The sequence below is a fragment of the Tachypleus tridentatus genome, chromosome 13 (genome assembly GCF_004210375.1).
Source record: "Tachypleus tridentatus isolate NWPU-2018 chromosome 13, ASM421037v1, whole genome shotgun sequence".
In the NCBI taxonomy this organism is placed as follows: Eukaryota; Metazoa; Arthropoda; class Merostomata; order Xiphosura; family Limulidae; genus Tachypleus; species Tachypleus tridentatus.
Genome location: NC_134837.1, coordinates 183,643,702 through 183,658,940, shown reverse-complemented (window position 1 = coordinate 183,658,940; position 15,239 = coordinate 183,643,702). Strand labels below are relative to the sequence as shown.

At 30.9% G+C, this 15,239-nt stretch overlaps 1 protein-coding gene across 1 annotated transcript in view; it reads left to right on the top strand.

Annotated features, from left to right (window-relative positions):
* The window catches only part of LOC143236747 (MAM and LDL-receptor class A domain-containing protein 1-like), a 121,705-nt gene that overhangs the window by 71,825 nt on the left and 34,641 nt on the right, over positions 1-15,239 (top strand). The window contains exons 36-46 of the mRNA XM_076475233.1: positions 719-809; positions 2,981-3,097; positions 5,403-5,656; positions 6,094-6,199; positions 7,747-7,902; positions 9,733-10,013; positions 10,554-10,644; positions 11,665-11,805; positions 12,521-12,792; positions 14,342-14,429; positions 14,608-14,769. Of these exons, the coding sequence (XP_076331348.1) occupies positions 719-809; positions 2,981-3,097; positions 5,403-5,656; positions 6,094-6,199; positions 7,747-7,902; positions 9,733-10,013; positions 10,554-10,644; positions 11,665-11,805; positions 12,521-12,792; positions 14,342-14,429; positions 14,608-14,769 (1,759 nt within the window). The remainder of the gene's footprint in view (positions 1-718; positions 810-2,980; positions 3,098-5,402; positions 5,657-6,093; positions 6,200-7,746; positions 7,903-9,732; positions 10,014-10,553; positions 10,645-11,664; positions 11,806-12,520; positions 12,793-14,341; positions 14,430-14,607; positions 14,770-15,239) is intronic.

The window sequence follows — 15,239 nt, the reverse complement described above, 5'->3', positions numbered from 1 at the left end:
TAACTCCATGTTTGACCTCCAGCAGTGAACCACATTTATGTGCTTCTAGATAGATGTTCTTTGCAGTTAACCAGTAGAATATTTTTTTATAGTGGTTTTTCATGAGTAGTGACTAATTTCAGCATAACATGTAAATACTTGGAAGTACAAGTATACCCCCATTCCTGCTCCATCTCTAAACATTGTTTATTGGGAATAAACGTTTCTTTCATTTGTTTTATGCAACCTCAATCTTCATAGAGATCTGTAATTAAACATTGGTGGAGTTTACTTTTCCAAGGATTAAAAGAAATTTTAAAGTAACCACAATTCTAAGTTTACTATTTTTTTCTGAAATTATATGATCTTTGTATCTTACCCTTAACTTTAGACGTTATCTTAATGCTATGTTATTTTAAATGGAAAAATTTTATCTTTGTCATTCTTCTATTTTATGCCTTTTCTCATTTCAGTTAGCAATATTTTTCATGTGGGTACAATTATGGTTGAAATGATTATTTAATAACTAAAACAAAATAAAAACTAGGACTTTCAGAAAACTTCAGCAAAATCAAATGACATGATATTAAATTAAAAAAAGGATTAAATTTCTCTGTTATCAGAATAAAAACTGTGAACTTTAGTTTTCTTGTACGTTTACATTAACTTGCACAAATATAGCAGTTAATGAAAGTCTTTAAAAATGAGTAGTACTTTTATAATTTTTCTTCATTATAAGATTCAGTTCCTTGGAAGTGGTTACTTTTACCACAATGACAAGAATATTGCTTTGGATGACATTAAACTGTTGAAGGGAAAATGTAAAAATGGTAAGTAACTTTCATTGTTCCATAAAATAATCTGTAAACACGAATGTTGAAGTAAAGCACATAATATTTTATGTCATAGAATAAGCTATAAACACAAGAATGGCCATGTGGTTAAGGCAAACATTATCTGAGGGTCACGGGTTTGAATCCCCGTCACACCAAACATGCCTGCCCTTTCAGCCATGGGAGCATTATAATGTGATGGTCAATCCCACAATTTGTTGGTAAAAGAGTAGCTCAAGAGTTGGCAGTGGGTGTTGGTGACTAGCTGCCTTCCCTCTAGTCTTACACTGCTAAATTAAGGATGGCTAGGCTAGTGCAGATAGCACTTGAGTAGCTTTGTGCAAAATTCAAAACAAACAAACAATAAACACAAGAATGTTGAATTAGAACACATAAAATTTTATTTTATAGAATAAGCTATAAGCACAAGGCTGTCAGTATCTTATTATCTTATTTTTTAAACTTATTTGCAAAAATAAAAATACGAAATACCATTTTTAACCTTTTTTTTATTAGAAAGAATAAGATATAATTCCAAGGATATCAAATATGAAAATATTACAGAACTGAGGTAAAACGAGACAAGTGTATGTTTTACAAACATTTGTTACAACTATGGTTTCACCTGATGATGCCTTTACTGGCAAAAATGGTAATGAATAAATGATGTGTTGGTGAAACAACACTTTTCTTGTTTTTCCTTGATTCTATAATTATAGAGTTTCAACTAGTAATGTGGCTTTAAGTATCAATTATATATAGAGACTGTATTTATTTTTTTTTATTGTATAGAATTACTGGTAAATAAAACTGTCATTACAGTCTGCATTATTATTTCAAGTATATAAAGAAATGATTATGTTAAAGTACATTGTTATTGCTTCCCTCTGGTCTTACACTGTGAAAGTAGGGACGGCTAGCACAGATAGCCCTTGTGTAGCTTTGTGTGAAATTATAAAAACAAACAAACAAACGTTATGTGGGCTAACCCACAGAAACATTTCATTATTTTCTAAGGTTTAGGATTTTTGTTCTTGCTGATAATAATAAAAGAAAAACAACCTAAGTAATATTAATGTATTCATTGTATCTTATAATTATATGTAGTTTGAAAAAGTTACATTTATACACCATATTTTTATGTAAAATATTTAAAATTAAAAACTGATAAGCTTAAATGTTTAAGGAAGTACTTACTATAAAAGAGTGTTTCCAATATTTCAAAAATATAGTTTTTCAAATTTAGCCTAAATCAAAAGTTTAACATCTTTTCTGTGTAAATATTTTTTTGTCTTTAAAATCTTTAGTAATTAACCTGTAGTGAGTGAGTAAAAATAAGTCTAATTTGTGTTCATTCTGTTTTCACTTCAACATTAAAACCAATTTGAGCACAAAATTTAGCACTTTTCCATAACTTATTTTTTAAAATTTAAAAATCTTTACCAATTTTTTTAATTACCACTAACAAAGGTATTAATCAAAAATTAGTTTCCCATAGCTTGTTGACATGGCAGAAAATTTGTAAAGTTTCTAAATTAAGCTGTGAGGATGTTCACAAAGAGCATGTATCAATTTTCGTGCTTTTATCGTTTCTAAGGTGTTGTGTTGAAACAGTTTATATTGTCAGATATTTCTTTGTTCTTGCCATGTTAATAATATGTGTGACATGTATGACTGAAAGTGTGCTTTTAGAAGTTATGACATCATACTTTTGTTTCATGCTCAACTTGAAGGTTATAAGTACTTAACAGTTTCTTTAACAAATAAATTTGCCCAGTTTTAAGTGTTGTTGCTACCTTAAATCTTTTAAATTAAATCATATTTGTAATGATGTGTCTTTTTTTTAACTGTTTAAACAGTAAGGCTTTTTCCTTTTCAACAAAAGAAAGAAAAAAAAGATTTAGGTACAGGGGCATGCATGTTTTTACCATATTTTAACCATTTACAAATTCAGAAAGATTTTCAAACAAAATTGCTAATTGAAACAAGAGTATAAAATATTAATTTATTTGTCAAAATCACAATTCATGAGAGAGTCTATTTTTGAATAATGCATTTTCCTCAAACACCAAGTGTTTATAATGTATTTGTTTGATTGTTTTTGCTGATTTTACTTATTAAACTGTGGTTTAGGCAGTAATGGAATGTATACATTTTCATAAACATAGACAACATAAACATCATCAACTGTACCTTTGACGAAGGTACGTGCGGATGGTTGACTAACTCATCTACCCTTTGGCGTCTTCAGTATTCTGGTGTTGTAAACTCTAGTACCCCTGGAGGTATTGTACTTTTCACATTTTTCATGTTGTTTCTTTTTCACATTAAAAAGCCATAGAAAATATTTTAAGACTTAATTTTCACCATATATATATATATATTTATATATAAACTGTGGCTGTTTTTTTCTGTTAACCATAAGAGTAAAAGTGTTTTGAAATTCCAGGGAATCGTGGGTGGGAGCGTAACCATCTTTGAATAATTCTCCATACAGAGGGTTCAACATAAAATGTTTGTAAATAAATAAATACATCACCATGTAACTGCAATGCTCTATAGTTATTCATCCATGATATCACCACAATTTATCATCTTGTCAAAACACAAACATCATGAAAAATTTCCTGTTTGGAGTGAAATATGAATTACTACAACATAAGAGCTGGTTTTGTAGATTTTATAATTAATTACTGTGTATAAGTTTAGATCCTGTGTTTTTACCAGAAAAGTTTTGGCATTTCTAAGGACTATATGTGAATGCCAGACTAAATATAACTTACATTATCTGATTTATTTGACTTATATATCTCTGGGCTGCAGCTTTCACAACACAAGAACTTATCCTGGAGACCTTCCTTCCATGGCAGTATGGAAATCAGGATGTCACGATGCCAAGTTTATGGTAGTGGAAAGGGGTCACTACTGTGATCTGTATAATTTTTTATTAGTTAAATAAATATTTGTTTCCATTGTTTTTAGGGTTTACTAAACTGTGCAACTAAAATAACTTTTCTTTAATTAATAACATATAAATTAACAGTTTTGCAGGTTTTATACAGTTGATAAAAATTGCCACTTTGATTTTAAACTTCCATACCTAAACTATAAGTAGCTTGATACAGGCTAGCTAACTGTAATTGATCCCATCTATTGGCTACCTGTGTCAGGAAAGTCCTGTCTACTGGTTGGCTAGAACTGATTGATATATTTTTAAAGTATGCTGCAAGACAATTGAACCCCCATAGTTTTGTAATACATATCAAAATTCAATTTTATCTGGGCAAAATTATTTAGTTTTTGAGTTGCAAAAACAAAATGTTTTGCAAATCTTGATGTTAAAAACTAGTTTAACTGTTGTATATAGTTTCAAATTTTCCTAGAAACTAAAAAATAAAGGTTCAGGGTAAATGAGACATACCAAAATGTTCTGAAGAGATGGTTTTTTTGGTTTGCTCATTTAGATGCCATTTAATGCAAATATAAGTGCTGTTAGTAAAATAAGTTTTTCTTCAAAATAGTGGACGTGAAATTTACAGTGACGTATGGATATGTATAGTTTTACGCAACTTTGCTGATTGATCCTGTTTAATGAGTTTCATGATTAACCAGAGTCAGAGTACACATTGTATTCAACAGTATGTTTTAGATAGCAATGAGATGACTTGTAGTTGAATTTCCAAATGTTACTGGAGTGGACAGACTGTAGGAATGTTGTTCAGTGATATCTCTTGTTAGAGATGACTAATGGCATGGCTACTGACAATACATATTAATACTGTTGAGTATATTAGCAAGTATTGTACAATTTACTGCACTATTTAGAATATCTGTAGTTGTTTATTAATTTTTCACAAATGTCCTTTTTTTAAAAAAATCAATTTCCTGTGTTTCTTTTCTTGTGTGTGGACTTGACTAGTTTTTCAATGTGATGGACACCTCATGTCACATATGCACTAAACAAGAAGATGAGAGAGTAGTGCAGACCAGTTGTCTCTAATTTAGAACAGCTCCTGAGAGAGAGCAATCAGGCAACAGTACCAACTGCCTGTGCAGCTGAGAGCACCAAATTTATTCTGCCTAAATCTTGGCTCAAGCTTTGACATGCTCACTAGTACACTACACCTAGTTCTGTGGACTTAATACACAAATATGCATCAGTGGTCTACATGATAAACAAGATCAAAACTTTTAACAACACTTACTTTTATTTGTATCTCACTCTCAAAAACATATTTGTAAAAGATGAAACTGTTATCATATGCAGGCTGGTTTGTTTCAGTATTCTGTGGCCTTATATAGTTTCTTCTCAATGATATACTTGGTTGTTATGTTAATTTATGCCAGAAGAACACAACCTATGTGTAGAATAATATAATAAATAGTTATGGTATTCAAAAAAAAAAAATAGTGGTTTTCGTGCAAGCTACTGACAAGTGTAAAAATTATGTTTATAACTCATTGAAGGTGATAAACATTTAACTCTGATACTCTTGTGATCAAAATGTAGTTTTCCTTTTTGATTTTGTGATATAAATATCCTTCATTGATTTAGATCTTGTGAATAATGTCACTCAACTTTTTTTGTAGGCAACTTCTACATTCAACCAGTTGGAACAACGGACAAACAGATGCTTATTTCACCTTCTATTTCAACGACCCTAGGTGAAGCCTTGTGCTTTACATTCTGGTACAAAATGGTTGGGTACTCAAACATTAAACTAAATATGGGTGTTTTGTATGCCAATGACACGTTCAAAATTCTATGGTCCAGATATGGTGAACTTGGGAACTTATGGCTAATGGCGTCTGTTACTTTACCAGGAGAAAGTAATCCATATCAAGTAAGTATAACGTATAGATGTTTAGGCCATGTATAAAGAAACTGTTTATGGTTTGCACAGGTGATATAAATGAATTTTTTTGTTTTTGAATGGGTAAAAAACAGAAAAGAGTTTGTAAACAGTATCTTTGTGTATGAAGTGATAAGAAGTTAATTCACCACAATCCAAGTTAATAAAATAAACTTATTTTAGGAAGGTCTTGTCAGAATTAGTAAACTCAAATAATCTCATTTTTGAAAGAAATATGCAAACACACACACACACTCACACACAAAAAATGTTGTGAATAAATTACTTATTGTAAGATTTTATTAGCTGGATAGCTGTGATGAAGGATAAATTGTATATTATATATGTTGCTTTAATCTTTAGTAGACTATCTAATGCTTTCTATTTATGTTCACCTGTTTTAAGAACTCTTCAATTATTATTTGCAGATTGCATTCACAGCTTACCATCAAGGTTCCTATGATTCATTCTGGCAAATCACTTCTCAAATTAACCTTGACCTGTTTACCATTACTGATGGAGTATGCTCATATGGTATGGTTGAATGTCTAGTTTGTTTCACAAGTGTTTTTTTCCACAGTATTTTTGTCGTTTTAGTATTTCAAACCTCAAGAGTCATAACTAAAATGAATAATTAGATTCAACACTTCATTTAATCACGAGAAAACTTGGTACTTGTTTATGATCTTTGGTGAACTGAAATTAAATTTATTTAAAAAGCGATACATGTATTGAATTTAATAGCATATTAGCTTCATTTGTGAAGAACAAGAAATGTTTTAAAGGTTGCTATTTGAAGTTAATCACAAGGATGCATGATGGGCTATCATTGCTCTGCCTCCCATTAATATCAAAATTCAGTTCCTATCATTGCACTGGGAGCTTTTAAAAGGTATATTTATACAATAAAATTGTGGATAATGTACAATTAATCTCTCAGTATTCATGAATCAAAATGGAATTCAATCATCTCAGTAAAGTAAGTAAACCTGAGTCTTTATACAAGTTTTTGGCATTTATTCAAAATAATATAATCAAAAAGAATTACTTCTGGCAAACTTGTGCACAAGAAGTCTTGTCATTTGATAGTGCTGCATTTTTAATGTGTGTAGTTTTTAAGTATATTTTACAGTAAAATGTCTAGGATGCATTGAGCTGATCAAGTACTTGTTTTATGACACAAAAGTGAATGCAAATGTTGGTAATATTTTCCAGACATTGACTAATACAGTAGTCCAACCACATGCAACTTTTTTATATGTTAGTTATGTTTGATATCACAGCAACTACTACTTCTAACAATATCCATACATGTGGTTAGTCATGTAGTCTAACCACATGTGACTTTTGTTTCCTGTGGTACTGTTGTGTTTACTGCCACACAAAATAGTTTGGTTCTAGTGATAAAGATGAAGCACCAACCATATGTTACTTCACTTTCATATAGTGTTTCTTTTTATTGTGACTATAGCTAGAGTGAAAATTTATCTAAGGTCCAAACACATAGGGTCAACTTTACATATTGTATACATTCTCCACGTGGGCATAAAATTAAATGGTATGTTACCTTTAACCTCAGATTTTAACTGGTGAGGTTTAGGCCTTGGTGACCTCATAGCTAGCTATGACCTAACTCTCTATATTATTTGTATATGTGAAATAAAGAGTAACAGACTTAATAGGGCTGTTCCATAACACATTACTAATTTTTCATCTATTCACCAGCTAAACAAAAGCCTAGAAACTCAAATAAGACTTATTATGAGTACAAAAGTACTTGTATAATTCTACGTGGAATTGTGTATCTCGGGATGGCTGGTATGGGTATTACATTTTTACTTCAAATGGATTTTTTGTCATCATGAAGAACATGGAATTAATATGAAAAAATAAAATGCATAAGCTAATAACAAATTTGCATACAGTTCCAGTCTTATACTCATCAGGAACTGCCCTAGATGTATTGTCTTCTATGTGCAACAAGCATAAACATTTGAGATTGTTTACTGTACTTCACAACTAATGATAGGATTTTTCACTCACTTTGTTTCTACAAAGATTGCTTAATGTAATTGTTTTAGATGCTTCAAAAGACCTGAACTGTACTTTTGAAGATGGATTTTGTGGCTGGAGAAACAGTGATGAAACACCAGCTCATTGGGTATTGCAGTGTGGCTTCCAAACCAAGCTAAAACAGGGGCCCTACTGGGATCACACATATGGGAATCAGAAACCTTGTAAGTCTTCATGTACAATAAATTTTGAATTCAATAAATCTATCTGATTAGACCCTGACTTACGTAATACATTTTTGATTGATATTTTCCATAATTATTTGCTAATTTGCCTGCCTGTTTAAAAAAAATTTGTGGAAATGAAACTGATATCATCCTATATACATTTTTGTGTGCCTATTTTATTCAGTCAAAAGCCATTTAGTGTGTACTTTATTATAACTATAGTTACAAACTTTGAAATGCATTATACATGTAAAAACCACCTGAAATTTGCCATTTTCTCTCTTCTCATTGGGAATAATTGTACTGTTGTTCCTTGCTCACATGATGAATCCAAGAAGCTTGAAGATTAGTAGGAGTGAATGCATCTGACAATGTTTTGGTATTTACTGCTGTATATGGTCAGAGAAGACCATTATATTTTATTTTCTATACCAAAAATATTTTTTAAAGAATGTTTATTTTCATGATAAAACACATACATAAGTCAGTTTAAGTTGTATTTCTTGTGGTTCGTGACTCTAGTTGTGCATACATCTGGTTCTGTTGTACTCAAGACATATTTTTAAGCCTAACTAGTTATATGTAAGGGAGTTGGTATATTACATGAATATGCTGTAGTGAATAGAAGATATCTCATTCACTTGTTAATATATAATAGTTAATTGGTCTGGAGCTGTGGCAGTATACTTTTGCTATAAAGGATTATTTATGTTCATTTCTAGGTGGAGCTTTTATCTTTATTTTTTTTTTAGACTGTCTTCATTCTCTTTCTTTGACCCTATTCTTCTAATGCTACATTTTCCTTTTCCAGCTATCACATTGTGATACCTGTATACAATAGTTTTCTTTACCTAAAATGTACTATTCTTATTTATCATGAATATTTCTGTCGTCTCCTTAGACACTCCCTGCTTACTTACTCTAGTCTTCAATTAGAGATTATAAATCTGTATTATAGGCTGTTGATTATGTGACACCAGAAACAGTTGCATGTTAGAAGTTTCTTTATAATACCAACCTGTATTTCCTACCACAGGGTTTAACATTTAAAGTTTGTTTTGCAAATCATTCTCGGTCAACTACCAATAAAAACACTTTCTACTGTAGAACTGTTTAATTAGGTGTAAAATTTATTGAGACCTTATTTTTATCTATACTTGATCAAGTATGAAAGCATTTTAATAACTGGGATTTTTCTTTTTTCAAATCTCGGGGAATTATTTAAAACAATATCCCACTGCACTACACATACTGTGGTTAAGAAGTTATGAAAATTGCTTGTAATTAATAAATACAAGGTACATAAAGATAACCAACAATTGTGAATTTGAATGCTCAGGTGCATTGTGGGAAAGCACACAGAAAAGCATGACTGGGTAACCAGTGGTTTTAGTGGCAGCTACTTTAAGTTAAGAAGAGCAGAGTAACAGAAAGAAAGAAAATGAAAATTGGAATGGGGAGAGGATTGAAAATTATTTTGATTGGCTGGATCTCAAAGTTTGATGAATGTAAAAATAACTTTTGGAGAATTTGTTTAAAAATGTCAAACTATGTAAGTTCATGAAATATATCTGTGAAATAAAAATAAATTAAGACATCAACATTTTGTATATGATCCCTTTAAAAAATATGCTGAAGTGAAAGAAGAGAAACTTTCAATAAATTTAAATCTTTGGTCTCTTGTTACTTTCACATTTGTTTAACATATTAATAACTTATTTTTAAAGATCTTCTGATATGTGCACTTGTTTTAATAGCTTTGACACATCAGTCTGTGGATTATATGGGCTATTCTTAAACCCATGGTTTTGATTTCACATTTCACAGATGGTAGCTATATTTTTTTAAAACCCAACGATGATGAGTCAAAAAGAAAGCAACTTGTAAGCCCCACCATTCATCCAGAACTGGGATTTCCAAAATGTTTAAAATTTGCTTATTACTTGTCAACTGAGAAACCTGAAGTGCATACCATCCCAGACTTTAGAGTTGTGTTGTTTACTCCTGGTTCTGGAGCTGCTGATGTTATTTGGACAGACATTGGTTCTTGGGAGGGACGATGGTTGGTGGCAAACATCACTTTAGAACATGCAGAACAACCTTACAAGGTAATTGTGATAATGAAATTGAGTTTATTTTTTCATTTTGTAATAAAATAACTATAGGAAAGTAAATTTAGTTCTTTTGAAAAATTGTTTGTAACATTTATATAGTAAACTAGCATTGGATTCTTTGAGGATCAAAATTATGGAACTTTTCTGACCTTATAGAACATTATTTCAATAACTGAAAATTTTTTAGAATCAACACCTATTATATATATGTGCCAAAACATATCTAATGTTTCAAAATTTAGAAATCTCAAAATATTTCTTTTGCATGTGAAATATAGTTTTACAGTATAGATACATATATCATATACAAGTCTGAATAATGCTATTTTTTCAGGTGGAGGAACTTTAGAATGATCATACACTGATAACCTCATAATACAAATGTGTATAAATTCTTTCTGAAGAGAGTAGGTTTGGATATTTTACTAGTAAAGAAAGCATTTACAAACATGTAATGGTCATTAGACTATTATTTTGAAGAAAAAAAAAACTTAACTTTTTCAGTTGGAAAATATACTTTTCTCCTTATTGTAGGTGATTTTCGAAGGACCCAAATCAAGTATTACAAACACTATTACTATTGCTGTTGATGATATTTCATATACTGAACAGGCTTGTGAGAAAGGTAAAGGTTACCCATCTTAGATTATATAAATGTACTGACTGATGTGCTTTATATTATACAATCTTGATATTTGTATAATGATTTGTTACTGTAATGCATTGCTGTTATGCTATCCAACAAATGGGACTGTATTCAGCCATTCCACATGTAAATGCTGTTTTAATAAGTTATCAAGCCAGTAAAATTAACCTGACATAAATGAAAATGTATTCAGCCATTTCACAAGTGTTGATTAATGAATTATCTAGCCAGGAAAATTAATGAAGAACCACAAACACTGTAAACACAGCCAGAAGTATAACAGATTGATCTCATGCTTCTTAAATAACATAAAACACTGTTATTACTGTATATCCACACAGATAAAGTTAATTAAAAAAAAATGGATTTTCATAATCAACTCATCTTTTCAAATAAATTGATACTTTAGGAAAATTTGATGTGGGGAGAATAGAAAATGTAGTTTGAGAGATTTTCAGTACCAAAGAAACTTGTGTTGGTTTCTGTATTAACACTGCCATTATCTAGTTGTCTTGTAATTTTATGAAGGTCTCCTCCCCTCTAGTACAGTGGTATGTCTACATATTTACAATGCTAAATTCAGGGGTTTGATTCCCCTTGGTGGGCTCAGCAGATAGCAGATGTTGCTTTGCAATAAGAAAACACAATATTATGAGTTTACACTAATTATGGGTAAACATTAAAGCCAAAGATTTGTACATTTAATCTGAAAGCAGCTGAATTGTTTTGCTGTATAAAGACTAAATTCATTATTCTATTAACAGCATGGTTATTAAAAAGAAAGGGTTTTTGCATCACCATGTAAATAGAATGATGAACTAAAGCAGGTTTTGGAGTCAACTTCCAACATATATATGTCTGTAGTTATTTGTAGTTGGGAAACAGCATTGACTATACTTTAGTAATCTTAGTTTATCATGATAAATTTCTCAGAACTTTCTCATTTCTTTGTTTTGTTTCTTTAACATTCTAAAAGGCATTTACTATTGTTTTTTTCAGATTCTCGAACAGTAAACTGTTCTTTTGATTCTGATATTTGTGGATGGAGTTATGAAAATCAAATTCCAATGCACTGGCTGAAGAGAAGTGGCATAAGTGACCCAATTCCTCTTGGCCCTCCATTTAGTAAACCAGCAAATGGTGAGTTTTCCTCCTAAGAAACAACAACTAAATCAGCAACATGTCCATGAGCCAACAAATAATTTTCTGATAATGCCTAAGAAATAGTTGAAACAACATTAGAGTTACAGGTGCAGTATATTTAGTGACTGTGAACTGTTTTGTGGAACATACCTAATAAAACTAATCCTACGAGAGTGTGTGAAATGAAAAGAGAGCATCTTGAGACATTTTTCATAATTCCTATTAATGTGTTCAATTTATTCCTGTGTTCTCATGATATAAAGATTATATTTTATTTTGACTAGAGTGAAATGGTAGAGATAATTATGTTTGGTAAAATGAATTTTTCAAAACTTTTTTTTTTATTTGGTAGCAGAGGGATAATATACATCTTTTAAGATGCACTCCTTCATTCCTCTCTGTGTATCACGCACATTTTCTAGACTTTTGAAATTCTAGCCTTGATTCATGCTTCCAAACCTTGTGAAATGGACATTATTGTGTTTTTTCTTCTTCACAGTTCCTCCATCTAATGTTTCTTATATCTATCACCTGGATGTGGAAAGTAATATTCTGATGATGCTAGTTTAAGTAACTAACATTTACTGTGTAAAGGCTTAAGTCAGTTGATGGTATTTTAAAGTCTGAAATAGATTTGAATTATTTGTAAACATTCAGATTCATGATAAACTTGTGACTTTTTAACAAGATTGTATTACAACTTTGTTTCTAGAACATTCTTATATGTATGCTAAGAAGCTGATCAGAAACTATAACAGAGGGGAGAAAGCATCATTGACCTCACCACCTATACTCAATAATTACCTGGGTGAGAAGTTCTGTCTTACTTTTGTGTATCACATGTATGGAGACCTCACAGGTCAATTAAATGTGTATTTACTGAAGAATGGTACAGTTGATGCTCCTGTTTGGACCCGGTCTGGTAATCATGGAAACCGTTGGATCCACGCCTTCATTCCATTTGCACTTGACATTGCTGGAAGGGTATGGCAAATTGTTTTCTAATTTTTGTTATTAATGTTATTCCTTTAAAAGGAACTCTGTGGAAGATTTAAATGTGAGACACACACAAACATGTGTATGTGTAATTTCAAAAGGAATTGCTCCCACATTGACACAGCAGTGTGTCTGCAGTCTTGCACTGCTAGAAACTTGGTTTGATACCCATGGTGGGCAGAGCACAGATAGTCCATTGAAGCTTTGTGTTAAAACAAACCATAAATCAAAAGGAATGTTTAATTAATTAATGTGATTTCTTTTCTTAAATGCTTATTTTACTTATCTGAATTGCTAGGTTTCTTTGAAACTTTGAAAATAGTTTTACGAATGTAAATTACTTGAACCCCCTTTTTCTGTAAGTTTTAACAAGTGTGCAGCCATTTTCACTTTTTATTAGCTTACTAAGAACAGTATAAGTAAACACTTGTATTAATTAGATATATTAATGCCATTTTTACTTGATTTTGATAAAGGCTGGGAGGTGGAAGTTTAATAGTTGCTAAAGTAAAAATATCTATCTAATTGTTTAGAAGGTTTTATAAAATAAGTCAACTGTTTTAGTTTATGGTAATGTATAGATAAACACTTTTTTGGTGATTGTTTTAGTATTTCATATTACTTTGTTCTAGGTTTGAAATAGTTGAGAACCACACAAAGGAAATAACCTCTGTAGAACAGTTTCCCTCAACCTTGCAGCCTGACACCAAAAGTTATACACACTTTATGCAATGTCTGCACACTTTCCCATATATTTTTGTATACATTGCGAACAGTGGTGTCTGTCTGTCCAAACATTAATGTGTCTCCTGTTAAAGTCAGTCACTTCTCACACTGCATCTGAATAGTTACATGTAACCCAAAGCCCAACATTCACTTTTGAAATTATGGGAGACCAGACACAAATAATATTGATGTTTAATGTTATTTAACAAACAGGATATTCTGTACTAAACTGTTGGTAATTAATCATACTATCATTCACATATCAAAATTGACTCAACTTAGAGAATAAAATGTAGATTTAGTCCATATTATTCTTTAGTGGTTCTTAGCATGAATGAAGTACCCAATAATAACTTTTTACAGGAGGTGGTGTAGGTAGCTCAGAGCTTTGGTTCTGGGTGAAACCAAGAATACAACATGATTAACCTTCTTAAAGTCCATGAAATAATTTAAATCGATAAGTTAACTTAAACTTATCCCTTCACTGGGATGAGCATTTTGTTATATGCAATTTTTTATACATGCATATTTACAGTATATAAATCACAGTGAAGGAGCGAACATAACCGTGCCATGGAAAGGGCCATTTTACCAATATCCATGGGCTTGAATATCTTTCAAAAATGCTGAGATGTCTGGTGCCACATTGGTGACAGCATGTTAAATCATCTAACTTCATAGTGTTTAAAACCTGGTTTATTATATGACCCCTTCTTCCAGGTTGGTTACCACATCTCTAGGTAGTTATTGGTTTTATATTAATGTAATAAACAGTTCTTGTCACATACAATTTTTATTTTTCTCTACTTAGATCATGATTGAAGCTGTGAACACAGAAGCTTATTCTCAAGATCCAATAGCCATTGACAATGTTGTGGTAAAACGTGGATTTTGTGATCGTGAGTATTGGCTAGTTTTAATTAATGTAGAATAATTTCTTTATTACATAATGTGATTATTATTATTATAATTAGATAATTAATTTTAAGTGTTTGTAATAGTTGAAAAATATTTCATGTAATTTAACACCTTTTATTTTTATTCTCAAAACGTTTTTGTAAAAATTTGTAATTTTAGAAGTGGAAGAAAACTCTGAAACGTTTAACTGTGACTTTTCGGATGGTTTCTGTGGATGGAGACATTCAGGGTCAGTAGTTAATGGATGGGTGTTAAACCATAGACCAACACCAAAACGACAAATAGGAAAATTGTCAGGACCAAGTAATGATTATAATGGGGGTAAGTTTTATCACAAGTCTTACACTTTTTGCTTGTTGTTTTTTTAGTCTCAGGTTTGTTTTTTGTTAGTGGAAAATATTCTTGGTTATCAGTTAGTTACTAACTAAGATGTTTTTTGTGTTTTTCTCTCTCTCAAAGTTTTACAAACATTTATCACAAAGGATGACAAGGAACAAAATTAAGATGTTCATTTTACTTGTACATTTTGTACTGGATTCAAACAAATAAAAGATCTAATAGTAATGTCAGGTAATAGTTTGAGTTCCTACAACTGATAGCATCACATACAAATATCCATAAGTTACTGTTTTCTCTAATTTGATTTACTTCTGAGATAGAAGTGTCTTGTTTTTTTCATTATGATGAAAAACCCACTTGAAGGAAAAATGTATTCTAAAGGTGGCTCATACAGGTGTTAAAACTTTAATTAAAATGAAGTATAGAACAACATTTCAACCTCTGAGGTCTTA